This window comes from Anomalospiza imberbis, chromosome 2 (genome assembly GCF_031753505.1).
Source record: "Anomalospiza imberbis isolate Cuckoo-Finch-1a 21T00152 chromosome 2, ASM3175350v1, whole genome shotgun sequence".
NCBI classification, from domain to species: Eukaryota; Metazoa; Chordata; class Aves; order Passeriformes; family Viduidae; genus Anomalospiza; species Anomalospiza imberbis.
Window position 1 is genome coordinate 15,971,422 of NC_089682.1, and position 20,231 is coordinate 15,991,652.

Genomic DNA, 20,231 nt, shown 5'->3' on the forward strand with positions numbered 1-20,231 from the left:
TCGGGGGAGCAGGGAGCTGGTCCTGGTCCATGTTTTGGCACGACGCAGGTGTCACCGCACGGCTCTGGCAGAGGGAGATGATGAACCTCCGAGCTCTGTCCTCTGCTCTGCAGGACCTACAGAGCTGGTGTCCCACCACCACCGAAGGAACGAACACGGCTGTGAACGCTGCTTTCTCAGCCACGACTGTCAGCTACAGGCAATGAAGGAAGAACAGTAAGGAAAAGTTACAATAGTAACTCTGTTAATGCCACAATTTCACTTAAAAAAAAAAAAAGACAACCGGGAAAAAATTCTTTCCTTTGAAAAACGCCAATCACTTGGTTTTTAAAATATTAAAAGTTTAATAATAATAAAATAGTTATAAAAATAGTAATACAATTAGAGTAATAAAAATTTAGAGTTAGGGCAATTACAAGACAATAAAAAGCAAAGAATTACGGACGTCCGGATGCTCTTGGGCACTTAAGCCCGATAAGCATGTTTTGTGAACAAAGGGATAACCCTTAAAAACCATACACTGTTGCATATTCATACATACTTCACGGTTATGCATACATTCTATTTAAAATAAGAAACTCTGTCTGGAATATGTCAACTCCTAATCCCCACGGCGTCTTCCGAGTCTGAGCAAGGCCTGAAGAAATTAGCTTCTTCTGATAAGAGAACAATAAATTCCTCTTCTCTGGAGGATTTAGGTGTTTTGGGACTGTTCTCTCAAAGCGAGTATCTCCTTAAAAAAAACCAAAATACCCACATGGTTTCTGTTTTAACTACAAAACTACATTTACTATACTATTAAAATGTTAATACAGCACTTCTAATCAATATAAAATAATACATATAGTATTCAATTTAATATTTGTGAAAAGCCAATCATAAAATATGCATTTTTCACACTTCCGAATTTTGAGTGAATACCACACCTTCAGCCGCTCAGCAACATCTGTTCCGTGCTTTCATTCGATCAGATCTCAAAACGGTGGGTTTTTCCAAGGCTGGGGGAAAGCAAAGCTTCCAACAAGTATTCTGGCATTCTCAGCTTTATTTCACGAACTTACCAAGCGGTTCTGTAAAATCGACACTATTTTTTTCCAACGCAGCCGGGCTTTTGTCGCGCCAGGAGGCCCCTCCTCTGCTCGGTCCTTGTGCAGGGCCGTCCCCGCGTCCCCGCGTCCCCTGAGGGCGGAGGCCGCTGCCCGCCCCGCCCCGCCCCGCCCCGCCCCGCCCCGCCCCGCCCCGCCCCGCCCCGCCCCGCCCCGCCCCGCCCCGCCCCGCCCCGCCCCGCCGTGAGGGCGGGGAGAGGCCGCCGCCATCTCCGGGTGCCGCCGCCCGGGCTGCCGGCTGGGCCAGGCAGCCGCGCACGCCGCGGGGCCATGAGGAGCCGCAGCAACTCGGGGGTGCGCCTGGACGGCTACGCCCGCCTGGTCCAGCGGACCATCCTCTGCCACCAGGTGAGGAGCAGCCGCCGCCCCGCGACGCCTGCTCGGGGCTGGGGTCGCGGTGGGGCCGTGGCGGGGCCGTGGGGCGGCTGCCGGGGCCGGGGGCTGCAGGAGGGACACGATCATCCCTCCTCCGGCCGGCGCACGGCCTCCTGTCCGCATGTCCCGCCCCCGCCTGCGGAGCAGCGCGGGGAATGCTGAGGCGGCGCGGATCCTGGGGGCGCTTGTGTAAGTGTACCTTGGAAATCACAGCGAGTGAAAAACACAGCGAGTCTGAGCTTACAAATAATAATAGTATTGTTTATACAATGTCTTCATGGCCATGTGATGCACGCCCACCCGTTGTGCACACTAGATCTATCTATACATCTATCTATCTATATCTATCTATCTATATGTGTATATATATCTATATCTATTTATATATCTATATCTGTCTATCTATAGATGCACACTACATGCTAAGTAGTAGTGTATATATATCTATATCTGTCTATCAATCTGTCTGTCTTGCACATGCACATATGGTAACAGCAGCATTCCGCCCCGGTGCCGTAAGCTCCGAGCAGGACTTTGTGCCGTGCCTGTCAGCGCCGCGCGGTGCCGATCCCTGTGTGCTCCCCGCAGCACACAGGCTCGGCACGTCCCAGAGCTTCCAGTCTGTTCTCCTGCTGTCCGCACTGCTGAGGCTCTGGAGCTGCACAGGCGAGCAGCGAAAGAACGAAAATAGCCGCGGTGGTTCCGGGAGGTTGTTGTGCACCTTGTGTTTTTTGGTCAGCACAGTGCTCTCTGCTTAGTGTGCTTGCTTTACCCAGGTGGGCACTGAGGACTCAGAAGATGTTCAGCAGTGTCATGCTTTGGTTAAAACAATCCAGTATATAAAGATGAGCAACAGGGGTTTTTGCACAGATCAGTTACCAAATATGCTTTGTTGATGAAAGTTGCAAGAAACTGATAAGCAGTGAAACAAGAGGCTGGGCCCCAAATGCAGTTTGGTCAGTAAGATTTTTGTCACTGGCCATTGTTTTGAGCACAGGGTCCAAACACCTGTGAATTGGTGTTTGTGTACTAATTATTGTAGACTCAGTAGAAACAAATGCAAGAACTGGTATATGTGGCGTAAGAAGATAATTTTTGACTCATCCTGTGCTGGGGTGCAGGAGAAGCTTTTAGTTGTGTTCCCATCTCTGCCTTTTGTCAGCAAAATGACCTTGGGCAAGTCACTTTGGCTTCCAGTGCCTGCCTTGATTTCTTTGATAATAAGATGAGGATGCTGATAACAGCTTCCATCAGGGGAAACATGGAGGCTCTGAGATTCAGAGCTCAAACGTACCCCATGAAAGCCTTGATGATATTAATATTTAACAATAGTAAAAACGGTAAGTAAATGGTAATACAGGGGTTCATACTGCTGACCAAGAATTTTGTAATTGCTATTTAAAGCAATAGGATGAATGTTCGTGACTGTGTATTGCCTTTTCCACTAAGGGCTCAATGTCTGGGAGAATTCAGAGGTGGGGAAAGGAGCTAAGTTTTCTTCTTTGTGTGGAAAGCAATTCACAGGCTAGCAGCAAGGCAGAGGATCAGTGGTATCTCAAGAAGACCCAGAGAAATGCTCAAGGCATGTTTCTAGATTTTTCAAATATATTTATTTATAGTCTTCCTATTTTTTTCACTGCAGTAGTTTGAAAATGTTGTGTTCAGCCAGGTGAAGTCATGCAGTGTTTGGGCAAGTTAGGAAGGTTGTCTTTGGGCTACACGCAACTATGTCTTTCTTGGGAGCAGAAAGTCTGTGGCTGGATGGGCTTGGATGTTACTGCTTCACTGCTGCTGGTGCCTTCTTCATGCCTCTCAGGAAGGAGCCAGGGAGGTGAGTTTTAGCCATGGGTTTGCCCAGGAGCAGTGTGGCAGAAGAACCAGGAGGTGTTTAAAATGCTTCTGAGGTGCTGCTGCTCAGCGGGGGGTGCTGTGTGACTGGTTCCCTGCCCCTCGCATCCACAGCTGCAGGAGTGCAGCCTTGGCACTTCAGCTGCTGTGCTCTGACAGAGGGCAGTGACACGCTCACCTCTGTGAGGTGCAGCAAGGGCAACACAGACTGTGCACAGAACATTGGGCTTTGATCAGGTGTTTAATACACCAGGAGCTAAGTTTTTCAGTAGCAGACATTGATCTTGTGCTCATTCCAATCGCTCTAGATCAATGTGATTTTAGAGGCAATTTTTAATGCAGGATATCTGTGCTACCGGGTAGATGTGTTCAAATAACAGGTTCAACTGCACCAGGGCTGATAGTTTTCTCTGTGTGGCATCTTGACCTGATCTTGTCAGGATCAGGTCAGTAGCAAACCTTTTTCTCTTTTGCAGATGTTACATTGTCCTTGTCAGTCCCTGTAGCATGCACAGTGATAGTTACCATCCTGTTAAAGGTTATAAAAGGAGGATGAGACCAGACTACTGGCTGCTGTCTGTGGGGGGCCTGCCATCTGTTGCATGTACCCCAAGGGACAGGGGTCAGAGGGATGCTTTGGTGCTGAAGCAGAGCAGACATTGAAAAGCACCACCAGAAGGATGTTCTCAGCTGGTTATTACACCTTTTAAATTGAATGGCATAAGAAAAAAATGTGAATCTTAAGATTAGGAAATAGTAAAACGTAACATCTATGTAGATTTTAAGTATTGCTATGGTACTGTAAGTGAAAAGCATATGGACCTGATAAGGAAAGCTCATACCTTTATGGGTAACCCCAGCTGTATTATGGAATCATATTGGAAGGGACTCACGAGAATCATCAAATCCAGCTCCTGGTCCTGCACAGGACCATCCCCAAGACTCACTCATACCATGTTACAGCTGGTTTCACAAACAAATCTACAAGCTTTGCTAATGCTGCCTCAGTTTTCACCTGACAGACCAATGAGACAATCTCTTTAATTTGACCTTTCAGCAAGATGCTGAATTACTTGCTTTGCTGCTCTTGTTAGAACCCTACTGGTTTTGTGCCTGTCCTGCTGAAGTTCTTATTGACACCTGCTGCCATGTAGGAACTGGTGTGGTTTTTTATTTGAGTTGTTGGGTTGTTGGGGGGCCTTTTTGTCTCCAGACTGATGGATAGATTTAAAAATAGGTTTGGGCACAGTACATCAGTTTAAAGACTTAGTCCAGCATGTCCCACCCCCAGTGCTCTCGGTGCTCTCAGCTGGCAGACCAAGGTGCTGATAAAATTCTTTGCTCTCTGGATCTTATGAGCAGGGTGATTTGCAGGATGAGACCTGCTAGTCTAATTAGCTATCACTGCATAGATGGAATGCTTGAAGTACTAGCTAAGCTAAAATCCCTTTGACATCAGGGGGATCAAGTGCACTCAGTGTTTCTGTGTGTTCTTTAGCACCTTCTAAACATTGTAGTTTTCATATGGTGCCAGCAGGTAACAGAAGAAAGTAATTGTAGTTTTTAAGAGAAAACACTTCTAAAAAAGCTGAAACAAAGCCACTTAAAATATTAATTAGTATATTACATTGTTCTGCTAACATTCTGAATGTGCACGAGGAAAGATATTGATGTGTTGTCAGTTCATGAGAGCCAGCCCCAGTGCATTCCAAAAGCTGGGACCAACTTGTAGAGGAATCAAAGGTGGTGAAATGGTGATAGCTGCCCATGGATGTGTTTAATACAACCTCTTGAGGTAGACAAGTCCCTCCCTGGGAGCTGAATGGTCTTTTAAAGACTCAGATGGGCCATTTCTCTGGGATTCCATTTTGGTACACAGAGACGTTTTTATTTTTCAACTGGCAGCTAGACAGCATGGAGAGTAGGGAAAAATAAACCAAAATGATAATTTCTCAGACAGCAGAGTGATCTCTATCAAGCCAGGGCTGCAGGTTAGTAGACATTTGTTATCCTGAATTGGAGGGAGGGAAACAAAGTGTCCTCTATGAATGTCGGGAGTATGTGGTCTGTCTTTTGAGACCCTGAGTTTTGTCATGTGGGCACAGTTCTGATCTGGGACTTCTGTTACTCCTTGTTTGACTTTGCAAGACCAAAGAGAAGTTTTTTAAGCTGTTTGCATTCATATATGGTACTTTTCCCATCAAAGAGGTGACTAGGGGTCCTTCAATAGTTGCTGAGGCAGGGATGTTGCAGCAGAACTTCCTTTCTACTCTGAGTTAGCCGCTAAGCATTGCTGTATTAAACTATAACAGTAGGGCTAACTGTGCCAGGTCATGTCTGTCAGGCTGTCACCCCTATGCTGCTCACATGTAGAGACCAGGAAATTGTAACTAAAGCCCCTCTCCCTCAAACCAGCTTTTTTAAAAAATAATGAGTTGAGTGAACCAGTGTGTGGGAGAAATGAAAAATTGGTGGATGTATCCTTTTCAATTTTACTTTTGTAGAAGTAGTCTTTAGTAATCTTTGCCCTTTGTCACACCAGCCCCACCAAGTGGTCTTCATTCACTGAAAGTTTCTGTAAAGGCTTGATTTGATTGAAAGTTCTACTGACCTTTTGCCTCTTTGTCTCATTTTTTTGTTAGTCAAGAATGTACAGCCAAGAAAGATGGTCTAAAAAAATTAAGGATAGTGAAGTAATGGGGATTAATGATGCAATGAAAAATTTAATGGAGTATTTGGGATGCTCTGCTTTTCAGACAGTGCTGCTTTTCAATACTTTCAGTGTTTTTTTTCCTGTACGTTTTCCAAACGAGGATATAAAAAAGCTTTTGTATTCATTTAGCTGTCATAAACCGAGTAGGCAGATATATAGAAATACTTCTTCAATCTCCTAGAAGATCACTAGTGGTTTTTTACTTTTTAAAGATTGTGCCACAGACCAATTACATAGAGGAGCATATATCCCACACTCAATTTCTAGTGTTAACTCAGTACCTTCTTTTCCTCATAAATATGTCAAATTTAAATTTCCATTTCCCTGATGTATTCTGAATTTCATTCAGTGACTTAGCTACTAATCCTTAGTGGATGAAGATGTCCAGCTGGATGCTGTAAGCTTTACAAGCTGAAGTGTTCAAATAAATTTTGCATTTCACTTGTGTGAGTTTGGGAAGGAAGGATGGGATCTCACTTCTGTTGTGAAATCATGAGCAGCTGCAGTGTGCACTTAGCATGAAATCATCTTTAGTTTGTTACTCTTTAATACAGAAAGAAGTGATGCTTCATAGCAGATGGGACTTGAGGTGGTAATGTTTGTTCTTTATTCCTTGTGCCATGGTTAGAACCCAGTGACGGGGCTGCTTTCAGCCGGGGCGGACCATAAGGATGCCTGGGTGCGGGACAACATCTACAGCATCCTGGCCGTGTGGGGGCTGGGAATGGCGTATCGGAAGAATGCGGACCGGGATGAGGATAAAGCCAAAGCCTACGAGCTCGAGCAGGTGCGTCAAGGCTCGGCATAAACCAGTTCCACTGTTTGGGTTTTCTTACTGTGGTGTGTTTGGAGAGTGCATTTGCTCTGCTGCTGTGTCTGGAATCTGGCAGGGTTTTCCCAGCTTGGAGTACACGTTCCAAAGACAGCAACATCCATGCAGTGTATGGTGTGCAGTATCCCTGGCAACTTTCTGGCAAGGAGGATTTGAAGAACTGGATGGCACAGAGGCTAACATCTGAATTTAACTGCAAATGAAACAAAAATATGTAGAAGTCAAACTTGATCAGTTGGCTGATTGTTGAAAATTAGGCTTCTGAGCGGTTTTGTGTCCCAATTTACAATTACTCTCTCTGATTAAACCTTGAGGTTCCTTGTGAGGTGTGTTATGGTGCAGAAAATCAGGCCTAGGCTGCTTGGATCTTGCAGCAATTTATCTGCTAGACCATTGTTCCCCATAAAGAGAAGCATGCCATTTAATGTAGAAGTCTTTGGAATGTGCACGGAGGTTGTACATGGTGTTTAGGTGTGTTTCATCACAGTGGAGAAGGTAACGATCTCCAGACTGATAAGTTCTGTGCTGGAGAATTGGAAGGGGACATAACTCACGCAGTTAAATACTAAAATCTGCAGCTGGGAATGTGAGTATCAGAAATTAGAATGTAAACAGAGGTGGGTTAAATGTGAAGTGAGGGATTGTTGGTGTCCTGCTGTTGTTTTGGAGTCACTGGGTAAATTTTTTGCTGGTGTGTCCTACTCGAACCAGGGAGGTCCATGGTGACAGAATAACCTTGACTCAGTTTACATGATATTTATATTTTGAGGCTATATTTTTGGGGTGAAAAGGTGGAGTTGATTATTTAATGCACAGTCTTGCACTTCTCTACGTTCACACAGCTCTTTCTCTACAAGTCACTTGATTTTTGTTGTACTGTATAAAGAGTGGAAGAAGCTTTACAGGTTTCACAGTCATGTCAGTGTCCTGAAGTCACCTACCAATGTTCCCTAGATCTGTCATTCAAAAAACATAGTATTAATATTCTTACAAGACACAGCATTCTTCTTACTTCCTTTAGTTCAGATAAAAGGACTGTGGAGAGTTGTTCTTTGGGAAAAGACTTCTCCTAGGTAGGGATGAAGGAATAAAATTTGATCAGTGTATTAAAAAAAAAAAAGTTTGCAAAACATTTTGGGCAAATACACATTCTTTTTTACCTTTGGCAGGATGGTAGTAGAGGGTTTGAACTTTGCCACTTTTGAATGTTGTTTGTAAGAGCTGATGAGGCTGAAAATGGCACTGGTATGTTTTGTTCCTGCAGAACGTTGTGAAGCTGATGCGGGGACTCTTGCAGTGCATGATGAGACAGGTAATGCCATAGGATTGAGTTAGTAGATGTATTTACAAAGTGTTTCATGGAAGTGTGTAGTTCTTTTGTCTTCTGTGGAGTGACTTATTTTGTGTGTGTGCAGATGATGGTGTGGGGAGACTTCTTATAACTCTTGAGCAAAGCACTGACCTTGCTTCCACTTCTTGTCCAAGTAACATTTTGAGAATGTGCTTGTAGCAAATCAGAGTTTTGCCTTTGCAATCTGATTTTCACCAAGATGGATGCCTCTAGTTTACATCTGAGCTCAACAAGGTAATTTAATAATATTCTTTCCTGTAGAGATGTGGATTTAATTGGAGTCTGATGTCAGAGTTGTTTAAGCCCTCTGATCGATCAAAAATGAGTGAGGTAACAGGATTAAGACCTCAAGATTCTCCTCACCTAAGGAAAGTTGTTAATTTCAAAATCATTCGGAGAATTTCTTCCAGAATGTTTCAGATTTGAGATTTGTGATGTTTTTTAGGTAGATAAGGTAGAGAAGTTCAAACGCACTCAGAGTACCAAAGACTGCCTCCATGCCAAGTATAACTCTGCAACTTGTGCCACGGTGGTTGGGGATGACCAGTGGGGGCATCTACAAGTAGATGCAACTTCCCTCTACCTGCTCTTCTTGGCACAGATGACTGCATCAGGTAAGCAGAAGGTATCTTTGCCTTTTGTTGCAGCCTTTTCTATTCCAGCTCTTATTTTAAAAGGAAAAGAAAAGTAGTAACCAGCTTCAAAGATCTTTACATAATTATTACTCAGAAGCAAGTCATGTTTCTCTGGAAAAAAAATATGCCTTACTTGGAATTTCATGTTTATAGTAATTGGCAGTGTCTGTGCCCTTAATCAAGGCACTAAATACATGAGATATTTACAATCGTGTCAGAGAAGTCTCATGTTTAAAGACTTCATAGGGGACAACCACGTTTCTTCAGAGAGCGGCAACATTGAGTCAGGTGCACTTGTGCCATCAGTGTTTCTTCTCTTACTGGTGCTGCTTTATCTTGTGTTCTTAATCGTACTCCTCCTGTGAGGATAAGGATTTGTTTCCTTACGTGCTTTTCTGTCCTTGAAGCCCCTTGCAATTGATCCCTGCAGAGCAGGCACCTGGTCATCTTGAAGGTTCCTAGGTAGAGCACTGAGCAGGCAGAGGGTTGGGGAGCTGCAGCAATTGGTATTCACTGTTCTGGAGAGCCAGAGCTGGCTCAGGTGCCTCAGGTTTTTACCCATGGTCTGAGTGTGAGGTGGTTTTTGGTTGGTCTTTGGAACAGTCTATGTTGGTGGGGTTTGAAGTGTTTTGTCAGTAACAAGTATTGAGGCTTCCTGCCTGACCTTTGGAAATAAGTATGAGTTTTTCTTTTGATTTCAGTGGGCAGGGATTGGTAGCAAATAAAAGCATGAGACTCACTGTAGAGTAGCTATTGCAGTTCTGATACAATATAATTATTCGCTTTCCATTTTTGATCAGGGCTACGTATTATCTTCACCCTTGATGAAGTTACCTTTATCCAGAATCTTGTTTTTTACATAGAAGCTGCCTACAAAGTTGCTGTAAGTAGTTATTTATATGTAAATGATCTGAACACTGCTCAGATCAAGTGTGGGTGGAAAATTTTTTATTGCTGGAGAAGTAAAATAAGGACTTGTTTTTTCCACAAGAAGATATCAGAGCCTGTCAGTACTTTAAAGTGCAAGCAGCATCTTTGGAGATATTGGGAGGGCTGTGGAGGATTTACTGCTGCGTGGGTGAGGTATACTTGTTCTGTCATAATAATAGGGGGTTTTATTAATAATTAATACTATTTCCTGATGTCTAATTATAAGTCTTGTAGGCCTTTCTAGAAAGAACAGGTTGTTAGCAAACCAGGTTGAAGGGACATGCACAGGAGGAGGGATAAAGGGCTTTGTGTGTTCTGTGAAGGCAGTGATTTGTGATTGTACACGTGATCCTGATGGGGTTGTACTTTTATGTGCTTCTTTTCAAACATGAGGAGGGTCTCTTTTGAGACTTGGAGCCCCTTTTTACTTTTTTTTTTTTTGAAGGCAAATAATAAACTAATTTCATGTAAGGGTGGGGATTTGTTGTGGGACAGGGGCAAAATGTTGTTTTAGTGTATAATTGTACCATTTTTTTCTTGATGATGTTGTTGCAGGATTATGGAATTTGGGAGCGTGGTGATAAGACAAACCAAGGAATTCCTGAACTGAACGCAAGCTCTGTAGGGATGGCCAAAGTGAGAATGTCTTCTTGACACCTCCTTCATGACTGCTGTTATGCTTACGGGCTCTGACAAACCTGATCACTTCCTTTGTTTGGTCTTCTTGGCCGCTGCAATAGTTAACTGATTGTATAAGAATTTTTGTTTAGGTGTGAGTATTTTTTAGTATGAACTCTTTGTGATAATGGCTCTCATTGAAGGGCCTTGGCACAGTTGTTCCAGGGATTGCAAGAAGGGTACCAGATTAATTGAACCATGAATCTGACAGATTCAGTGAGATGCGGTCTTATAAAGTGGCCTCTGGTTTTCTTTCCCTCCTCCTTAATTCTTCAGCCTCAGTGTCATATGTGTTGTCACAGTAAGATTAAGTCAGATGTAAATTCTGAAAAACAGCAGAATATCAGTTTAAGATATTTTCTACAAGTAGTTTAGAGAGAAAAATAAATGAAGATATACTTAAAAGAAAGTGGATATTTCTGGTTCCCTCATAGCTCAAGGTCACAGAGATACTAAATGAAGCTCAGAAGGCCATAAATGTCGTTGTGTAATTGACAACTACCTTATTACATGGTGTCTGAGGGACAGACAGAAGACAAAAATCATTAAGGTTAAAGGTGTATTTGCCTTTCAGCAAGATTTGTTAGATCTTGTGTGCACTGCAAGAGGGAGACACTGCTGGTCTTGGCCCCACACTGATAAAGGAGGCTATTTTAGAATACAGGGCAGGACAAGCATTTTTTACTAAGTACGTCAGTATTTAGATGATATCTCTCTGGAAACCCAGCTCCCAAATTTTTTGCATTGCATTTAAATTGTGGGAAGGATCACCAGTACATCAATCCTCTATCCTACTAGTTGAAAACCAGAAATAGTTACTTTTTCTAAAATATTGCCATGCTTCCCTTTAAAGATGAAAAAAATGTCGGTGGGGCGAACTGCTGTCTTACGTAATTTCTTTCAGAGACTAAGTAGAGGTGCTAGGGTGTATACTTGTTTTAAAAGGTATTTATTGATTTTGAGTTGTGGTTTGGTTTTCTTTGAAGGCTGCTTTGGAAGCAATTGATGAACTAGATCTTTTTGGAGCTCATGGAGGACACAAATCAGTGATTCATGTTCTTCCTGATGAAGTGGAACACTGTCAGGTAAAAATTAGTCTGCTCTTTGCTTTACTAGGGGAAAACCTAAAACCCTCTCCTCTTTCTTTTAAATGAAATGTTGATTAACTAAGCCGAGAATGTAATATAATAAGGATGGCTTCAGGCTATGCTGCTCACCCTGTTTCTAGTAGATCATGTGAAATTGAATAGGGTGAGGCATTCTCATTCTAACTCAGTTAAAAATAACTGCACACACGTCTCTGTCAGTTTGCAAATAGTGTAGTCTCATTTGCACTTGACATAGCTTTTGAAGTCAGCAAATTGTTTTACATCCCTCTCCTGTTCTTGTTTTGCTCAGTCTATTCTGTACTCCATGTTGCCAAGGGCATCCACGTCAAAGGAGATAGATGCTGGCCTTCTGTCTATTATTTCTTACCCAGCATTTGCAGTGGAGGATGTAAACCTTGTTAATGTAACCAAGAGTGAAATCATATCCAAATTGCAGGTAAGGATTTACTTTATTTTTGTTTTCCAAAAAGAGAAGCAGAACCTCTTTCTAAACCAAAAATCCTAATTAAACAAGGGTTGCCAGGTTGGTTCATCTGTGCATGAAGAGAGGGAGGAAGATCCCTAAGTGACTCATAAAACTCGGCACACATCTTTATGCTGATATTAGTCTATGAGGAAGAAGTGTATGGGAAATTTTCTGCAATGTTGTCTGTTTTTACAGGGCCGCTATGGCTGCTGTCGCTTTCTCCGAGATGGTTACAAGACACCCAGAGAGGTACTTCTATGTATATTTATGATGTATATTTTCAGTAAGCACATGGGAATAGTTTTATCTCTTCTTTATAGACATATTTTGTTTTATTTACATGAAGGGGTGAAATTTTCCATCACTGCTAATCTTAGTGGATTTGGGGGTAATCTAGGTATCCACCCTGGATAGGACACATATTTGAGGGAGGCCAAGGGTTTAAAAAACAGTTATTAAGGACAGAACTTAATTCATAATTCTGTAAGAAATTAACCATTAGATATGGTGTCTAAGATGAAGTGGTATCTCTGAAATATCCCAAAATATCTTTGAACTGAGGCAGAGCCACAATCATTTGGGAGACACTTAGATCCCGAGACTAGGAAGGATTGATTTGTCTAAAGAACCATTAAATGAGTTTGAGAGTGAATGTGACAAAGACAAGAGACTGCATGGAAACTATTTCTGGTGGGTTTATTGGTTTCTCTGTTATAATTTTTATAAAATAGGCTGCCATTATGATTGGAATATAAGTGACTAATTTAGCACTGTGACTAAATGAGTGTGGTTGAATTTTTAGGATCCAAGCAGGCTGCACTATGATCCTGCTGAGCTCAAGCTCTTTGAGAATATTGAATGTGAGTGGCCAGTATTCTGGACATACTTCCTAATTGATGGAATATTTAATGAGGACAAGATCCAGGTGAGGAAAAAAGAAATTGTTTTCAAATTGCAAAGGCATTTACCCACAGTACTTTGTAACTTGGTTCCATGTTTGTTTTGAGTATTATTTAGATACCCCATTAGCAGAGTGGAATAGTCTTCAGCCAATTTCACCTTCCTGGGGAGTTCATGACATGGTAGAGGCAGCAGGGTTGTGCACACTGGGGCCTGCTTGCCCTCTCCCTACCAGGTTGAGTGACTCTATTAGCTGGGGTGACAAACCTGGGTTAAACAGGGTTTATTTTGCTGGTTTTGTCTTATCACCAACCTTGATGTCCCTTTCACAATTACTTCAGGATGAGACAAGCTTCCTTTTCCCTAACCTCTCTGGCTTGGCTGCTGAGAACAAGATTTGTAGTACTTTCAGTCTTTTTGTACATTCTGAGAGATTTGAGATTGGCTTATGTGGGGCAATTTCATTTTCACTAGTTTCCCAAGTAACTTCATGCCGTTACTGTGCCAGACATCCAGTGGTCAGTGGAACTAAATTGATTGTAGCCCTCCAAAGGTTATGGTGGCACCTGGGGAGTATTGGTAAGTTAAAGAGCAGCAAGTAGCCAGGACTAAATGCATTCATACCAGAACTTCTGCAGTTTGGTAGCTTGAAAGAAATTTAAAATATATGTGATTTAAAATTGCCTAGTATGCAGAGGAATAGGAGATTGCTGAGCCCCGTTAAAAATTGAAATGTCATCAGAAACAATTCAGAGAATTTCAGACCAAAAAGCCCTCTTTCTGTATCAGATGTTGCAAATAAAGTGAAATTTCTCCTGGTGCTAGACACATAAAATGTTTTCCTGAACACAGCAAAAGTAGTCTGATGAAGAGAGAAATGGCATTATTTTGTGAGGGAAAAAGTTAGAAAGTTTACTGAAACTTCAGTCCAGCCAATAAAATACCATTTCCTAAGGCAGTCTCTAGACCTTAGTTGGATTATCTGGGACAGTATGTACCTGGTTGTGGTTTTTTTTTGGCATGCAGATGGACTGTTATAGGGCATGGTCAGGGCAATTGCTCCTAGTTTCCACTATGTAAACATAGTTCAATGAGTCACTGAGACACTCAGGTGAGTGTCTACTCCCCACTGCAAACAAATGGTTTTGGTTTAAGCACCCTGAGGACTCAAAAAAAGTGGAGTGGGACGGGATGTGGGAAAATATCAGTGTGTGTGAACCTGTGGGTACTTTGAGTAATCCACTGTACTCAAGAATAGCAGAAAAAAGATTTCTGAGGCAGATGCTGGTAGTGCTTGAAAAGTTTCCCTCTAAGTAAAAACTTGGATTGGATAGTTAATAAATGGAACAAACTAAGGAATCTGGTAAAAAGAAAATTCATTGCATGTTCTTATCAGTCTGTTATTCCTATTCCTAATATGTTGTCTAATATCACAAGAACAAGAGGATTTGCTAGTCAGTGAACTTAGGTATTTTTAAACATTTAAATCTATTTTAACCTTTCCTTATGACAAAATTTTAATTAAATGAGTTAAGAGAAACTGATATCCCAATCCTGCAAAACGGAATTCAGTAAGCCACAGACAAATGTTTATGGCATAACAGCTAACAATTTATACACCTTACACTCTGACAGATACTGGCAGTCTGATGTCTGTGTCACTGCACTGTCATTGAAAATTACTTGGAGGATCTGTTTCAGTGACTTCTTGTGCTGGTTTTGCATTGGAGCCATTCACAGAAGTGACTTTCTAAGAGAAGCTGCTAGCAGTTTCCTCTGTGTCTGACAAAAAACCTCAGCTTTGAGAATTAACAGTCTGTTAAACCACTGAGAAAGCTGGACACGCCTCTGTGGATACACGTTGAAGACTGAAAAATCCCGGGAAGCCTCTTTTTCCTTCCGGCCTGCGAGCAGGTAGCAAGGCCGGCCTGGCCCCCATCTCAGCTGGGTGGGCTCTGCCACGGGGCTGGGCCCCATCGGCTGCCAGTGACGGGGAGGGGAGGCCATTGGCCCCCAGCGTGCGGCAGCTGAGCCCTGGCCTGGCTGCTGAGATCCTAGCTGCTCCCCACTCCAGCCCAGCCACAGCTCCAGCCGAAAGCTATCCAGCCCGGCCAGGGCCTAGTAACCATCTTCAGGTCCCAGGCAAGATATTAACTCTTTCAGTGCACAGATGAAACTTGCAGACCTTCAATCCTTGCTCGGGTGAGAGAAAAGGACAGAGTGAGACCATGTAGAGGAAGAACATGAAGACACCAAAGTCAGTGAAGAAAGAGCCAAGTCCCAGATGGGAGGGATGAGGAGATGCCTTGATCTCCTCTCTTTCAGGGGCTGAAATCCTCTTGTAAAGCTATGGAGAAGTATGCAGTTGATACATCAGAATCTTTTTCCCTGTAACTCCTTGAAAGTATGGGGAGATTGAGTGTTCAAATTGTAGATATGAGCAAACGTCTCTATGCTAAAATAAGCAAATGTTGAAGTAGCTGTGAGCCCATGAGGTGTTTGAACAGAGAGAGAGAAGAGTGATGAAGACCCTTTGCCCTTGGGTCAAAGAAGACTTCACAGAGATGAAGATAATCTCAGAGATAAAGAGAACCTTTGCTCTTGAACAGCTCATCCTTAAAATAGTACCCCATAAGTTGACATGGCCCATAAACACAGCTGTTGGAAAAGCTGTAAAAAATGGGAGGGACTTCACAATTGCAGATTTCCAGGTGGCTGCTGTTTGTGGAAGTTAAAAGCCACAAGAGAACTATTTTCTTGTGGGTAAGCCTCCTTAAATTGACAATAGGGACTCCTCTCCCTAAGTGAACTGAAGAAAGACTATTCTAGAAGTGATAAACTGATTGAATTGTTTCTGTGCATCGTTAGTGAGGAAAAAAACGATGTAGGGGGGAGAAGTGTTCTAAAGGTTTTATTCTGATTCTTATTATTCTTTCTTTTAGTTACTGTTAATAAAGTTTTCTTTATACCCTTTTTAAAGTTTTGAGCCTGCTTTGCCTTCCTCCTAATCCTGTCTCACAGCAGGAAATATTCTAATGGGAACACTGGTGCTTGGACAGCGCTAGACCCACCACACTTCTCAGTAGGAATATATTGGAAGTTTTGTAGCAATGTGTTACGGTCTGAAGACATGTGTTCGTGTTTCTGATAACACTGAGATGCTGGAACAGTCTCTGATAATTTGAACCCTCTTCTTCCATCAGCAAGTCATGATTCCTCCACTTCTCTTTTTTCTTTTTTAAATATATTAACTTTCAGTAAAAAAGTACTGCACAAAAGTACTTTATTGTTTCTGTTTTGCTGACTGTAATGTGAATTCTCACTCTCCTTTAAAAATAATTCCAGGTACAAGAGTACAGAGAGGCTCTGGAAGGAATACTTATAAGAGAGAAGAATGGATTAGTGCTAATGCCTGAACTCTACGCAGTCCCTCCAGAAAAGGTATTGTAAAAAGGCAGTGTCCACTTCAGTATGCAAAGTAGAGAGAGCGAGAGGAATGTCAGTCTTACAGTGTTTTTGTGTCTGATGAAACCATAAAACCAACAATAAAAAAGATTATTGCACATTATTTTAAAAAGTAAGAGACCTCGCACAGCTCTTGCTGAGAAATGGTAAACTTTAGGCTTCCCAATGGTCACATTTTTCACATGTAAGTTGTCTGTGGAAATATCACAGCAGGTCTAAAATTTTACATCCTTAGAGCAAGACATATATTTAAGAAGTGCTGATACTAGCTTAGTAGCTGAAGCTCAAAGAAGAGCTAAAGCATAGACTGTCCTGCCTGTCTAGTCTGTTGATTGATTGTGCTGCCCTTTTGCAGAGCATGTATGGGAGACAGATTTCAAATGGATTAGGGTTTGGGCTTGGATTTTGGGTTGGGTATTTTCTTTTCCCCCACCTTTACTGTTACTGTTTATCTCATTCTCCCGTTGTGACAGAGAAATTCAGACGAGCTTATGTGCTCTTCCATGCTATTTGCTTTTGTATCCCTCCCTGCCAACTTCTTCTCCCACTCCAGACTTCTCAGCCCTCACTCACTAAGGGTGTGGAGCCTCCTGGGTTGGTCTGAGTTGCTCAGCCGACAGCTGATGCCTTGCTCGCAGATCTGAGGTGGAAACTGAATTGCCTTCCTAGTGGGAACAAGCGTGTAAGAGTCCAGAGCCTTCTTGTGAATTTTGATATGATGATAATGTTCCGAAAAACATGCCACATCAACAGCGTAGATTTTGTCTGTCTATAAAAGAAATATGAAATGGCTGCCTGAAGTTGTAATCTGGGAGGGTTTTTGCCCTGCCCTCAATAGATCTGTATATTGCAAAACTAAGGCAGTTTTTCTAAATTAGTAACTCTACTCTTAATTTTTCTATTGACCATCCTTGCTAATACAGGAAAGGTGGAATAATCTTAATTTTGGAAAGCACCTTTTCTTCAGAAAGCTGGGTGGACATCAGTGAAATAAAAGCGTCATCTTGGAAGGGGTTGGAAAGCAGACACCCAGTTACCTATGCTCAGCCCAGAGGGAGGGCAGCAAAGGCATGGTGAGAAGAAAGTGGAAGAGCTAATACCAAAGCTGTAATTGCATGCAGAGTCCCCATTCATGCTCCAGCTTTGAAGGGTGGGAAGAGGCAGAAAAAGGAACTATAGTTCTTGTCCCAGAAAATGTGTAGCCTTAGAAGTGAAACCACAACATCTCTATGTCAGTAGTAAGGGCAGGCTTGAAAGGGTTGATGTTAGACTATATGTCTGCAAATACTTACATGTTATTGATTGTTCTTCACAACTTTAGGGTAATTTTTCTTGCTTATGTATTTGTTTCCAGGTGGACGAGGAGTATGAAAATCCTCACTCGGTGGATCGTGTTCCAATGGGAAAGTTGCCCCATCTTTGGGGCCAATCATTGTATGTCCTGGGCTGCCTGTTAGCAGAGGTAATTTTTCCTTGCATAGTAGAATGGTAGATAAACTTGTATTTCATTTTGTTGGAGATGGCTTGGGCTTTAAGTACAGTTTGGTTAACAGGTAGAGAACAGTGTGTTTTCCAGTAGAAACATGCACATGAACCATGAAAGGCTGACTCTAAGCTTTCAGGACCTTTTATATATATATATATATATATCTAAGCAATTGTCTGTTTCTAATCAAGCTGAGTAAGTTGTCACATGGTCTGAAATATGGTTAGAATAGAGGAGTATGCCCAGGCTGACTTGGCTGTTCCAGAGCCAGGATTTTGGGCCTTTTCAACTTTACTAGGCTATTTCTTGCTCTATGAGGTACCTACTAGTCAGATGCATTAAAGTCAGACTAGTTAAAAGAACCACAAATATCTCAGTGCAGCTGCAAAAAAAAATCACTTTCCTGGTGAAATTATGTCAGTTGCTGTAACTCTGAAATAGGAATTCTGAATGCAGATTTTGTCGGTCAGAACCATTTTCTTGTTCTAAAAATTATTGCAGCCATTGTTTTTATTGAATGTACTACTTAGTGGACAGGGTAGACAAACCATCCTGCTGTCCTGAAAAAATATGAAAATTAGTTAGGATTTATTCTATGTGTCAGAAGCCTTTTGCTTAAATTCTATTGGTTTCCTTCTTTTTTCTTTTTTTTCCATTTGTTCTAGGGATTCCTTGCTGCAGGTGAAATCGATCCCTTAAACAGGAGATTTTCTACGGGATTTAAACCTGATGTTGTGGTACAAGGTGAGGGAATTCTGTGAACATTCTGTGTGAATTGAATCATGTGGTGGCAAAGTTCCTGTGTACAGGACAGATGAAAGATGTGTTTAAAAATAATGTGGATTTTTTTTTTTTTTTTGCATGGGGCATAGATGATTTGATGACACTGTGAGAAAGAGTTTGTTTGCCTAGCTGCCTTTTTCCAGGAGGGAAGATCGGGTTTAAGACACTTTAAAAAATTGTTAACATTTAAAGACTTGTCTGGAATTGGAAAGTGGTAAACTTAATCTTGTAGTGAAAAGGAAAATCTTGGCAGCTTCTAGAAAGAAGAAGCAGGACTGACAGGAGATGGATCCGGGTAATCAGGTTTCATGTAGCCCCTTTTCAGAGGAACCAGAGAGCACTGAGTGTGGAGGATCCCAGTACACAGAGGTGAGGCAGCCAGAGTTACCAGCTTTTGGCTGCTGAAGGGAGTGGCCTCTTTAGTTTGTGCAAGAACAGCCAAAACCAGAAATTAAGTAGAGAGCAAACATCAGCAGATCAGGTCTTAAAGACTCTTATAGTGCCTGGACCACACTGAAAGAGCAACCAGCTCTATCAGGAACAGCCTTTGTCAAGGATCCTGTGACCTGGGCTGGTGCTTCTTTACCCCCTGTTGGTGCCTCATGGGAGTAGCATTTCATTATTCTGAAGTGCTTAATTTCCAACAGAAATAGAAGCGCTTGCTTATTTTTAGCATTCTTTGGCAAGTATTCACAGAACAAAGAAGAATACTGCGTTACTAGTCCCAAATCAATCAGCCACTTATCATGGGCAAGACCTCGAGTGGGACAAGAGAAGGGTTCTGGGCCTGGACTGTAAATTCCTCTCATTAGGGATTTTTTTTTTCTCCCTACCTCTGCCATGTTGTGTCCTCCGAAACATGTATTGCTATACAAGTGATAGCACCTGTTCCCAGTGACTTGGCTGCATTGTTATAGTGTACTGTGTTAAAAGAATAAAGATTTTCAAGTCATGTTTCCCTTTTTTCTATGGGGGGAAAGCCCTAAAAGAGACTCTCTTCTAAAAGAGACTGTGATATCCAAACTAGTGGTACTCAAATAAATCAGAAGTAACTGATTAAGTCCCCAGGAACCTGCTTTAACCTCAGCAGTTCTGACCCTGCTTTGAGCAGGAGGTTTGAGTATAGACCTCAGAGGACTCTTCTGACCACCACTGTCATCCAAAGTGGACAGCAATGGCAAGAAATACTGAGAAACAGAGAATTAAAATCTGTCAGGTGCCCTATTGCAATCCCTTTTGATTTCATGAATCCATAAATTAAGAAAAAAGTGAGGTCTTCGTGCCTTTTCAGTTAGCTAAATGCATTTGTTAAGAGGTGACAGTAGAGACAGTTAAAAAGAGTAGAACATTGGTTTTTACTTGTGTTTTTGTTTTCTATTATACAGTGACTGTTTTGGCAGAATCTAATCAAATTAAGAATCTGTTGCAAGACCATGGAATCAATGTTCAGAGCATTGCTGATATCCATCCACTCAGGGTGCAGCCAGCTCGCATCCTCAGCAACCTTTACACCATGCTGGGTAAGTATTTCAACATGGAAGCCTCTCTACTTCC

At 42.2% G+C, this 20,231-nt stretch overlaps 1 protein-coding gene across 3 annotated transcripts in view; it reads left to right on the forward strand.

Annotated features, from left to right (window-relative positions):
- The first annotated feature begins 1,278 nt into the window (after positions 1–1,278).
- Positions 1,279–20,231, forward strand: part of PHKA2 (phosphorylase kinase regulatory subunit alpha 2) — a 43,635-nt gene continuing 24,682 nt past the window's right edge. For 2 of the 3 annotated variants that reach the window (XM_068179952.1, XM_068179954.1), the window contains exons 1-14: positions 1,279–1,454; positions 6,671–6,829; positions 8,139–8,186; positions 8,671–8,839; positions 9,661–9,743; positions 10,346–10,426; positions 11,455–11,553; positions 11,867–12,013; positions 12,239–12,292; positions 12,846–12,968; positions 16,289–16,384; positions 17,763–17,870; positions 18,560–18,638; positions 20,063–20,197. In XM_068179952.1, coding sequence (XP_068036053.1) covers positions 1,377–1,454; positions 6,671–6,829; positions 8,139–8,186; positions 8,671–8,839; positions 9,661–9,743; positions 10,346–10,426; positions 11,455–11,553; positions 11,867–12,013; positions 12,239–12,292; positions 12,846–12,968; positions 16,289–16,384; positions 17,763–17,870; positions 18,560–18,638; positions 20,063–20,197 — 1,459 coding nt within the window. In that variant the 5' untranslated portion in view covers positions 1,279–1,376. The remainder of the gene's footprint in view (positions 1,455–6,670; positions 6,830–8,138; positions 8,187–8,670; positions 8,840–9,660; positions 9,744–10,345; positions 10,427–11,454; positions 11,554–11,866; positions 12,014–12,238; positions 12,293–12,845; positions 12,969–16,288; positions 16,385–17,762; positions 17,871–18,559; positions 18,639–20,062; positions 20,198–20,231) is intronic. The other variant, XM_068179953.1, reaches the window with a different exon arrangement.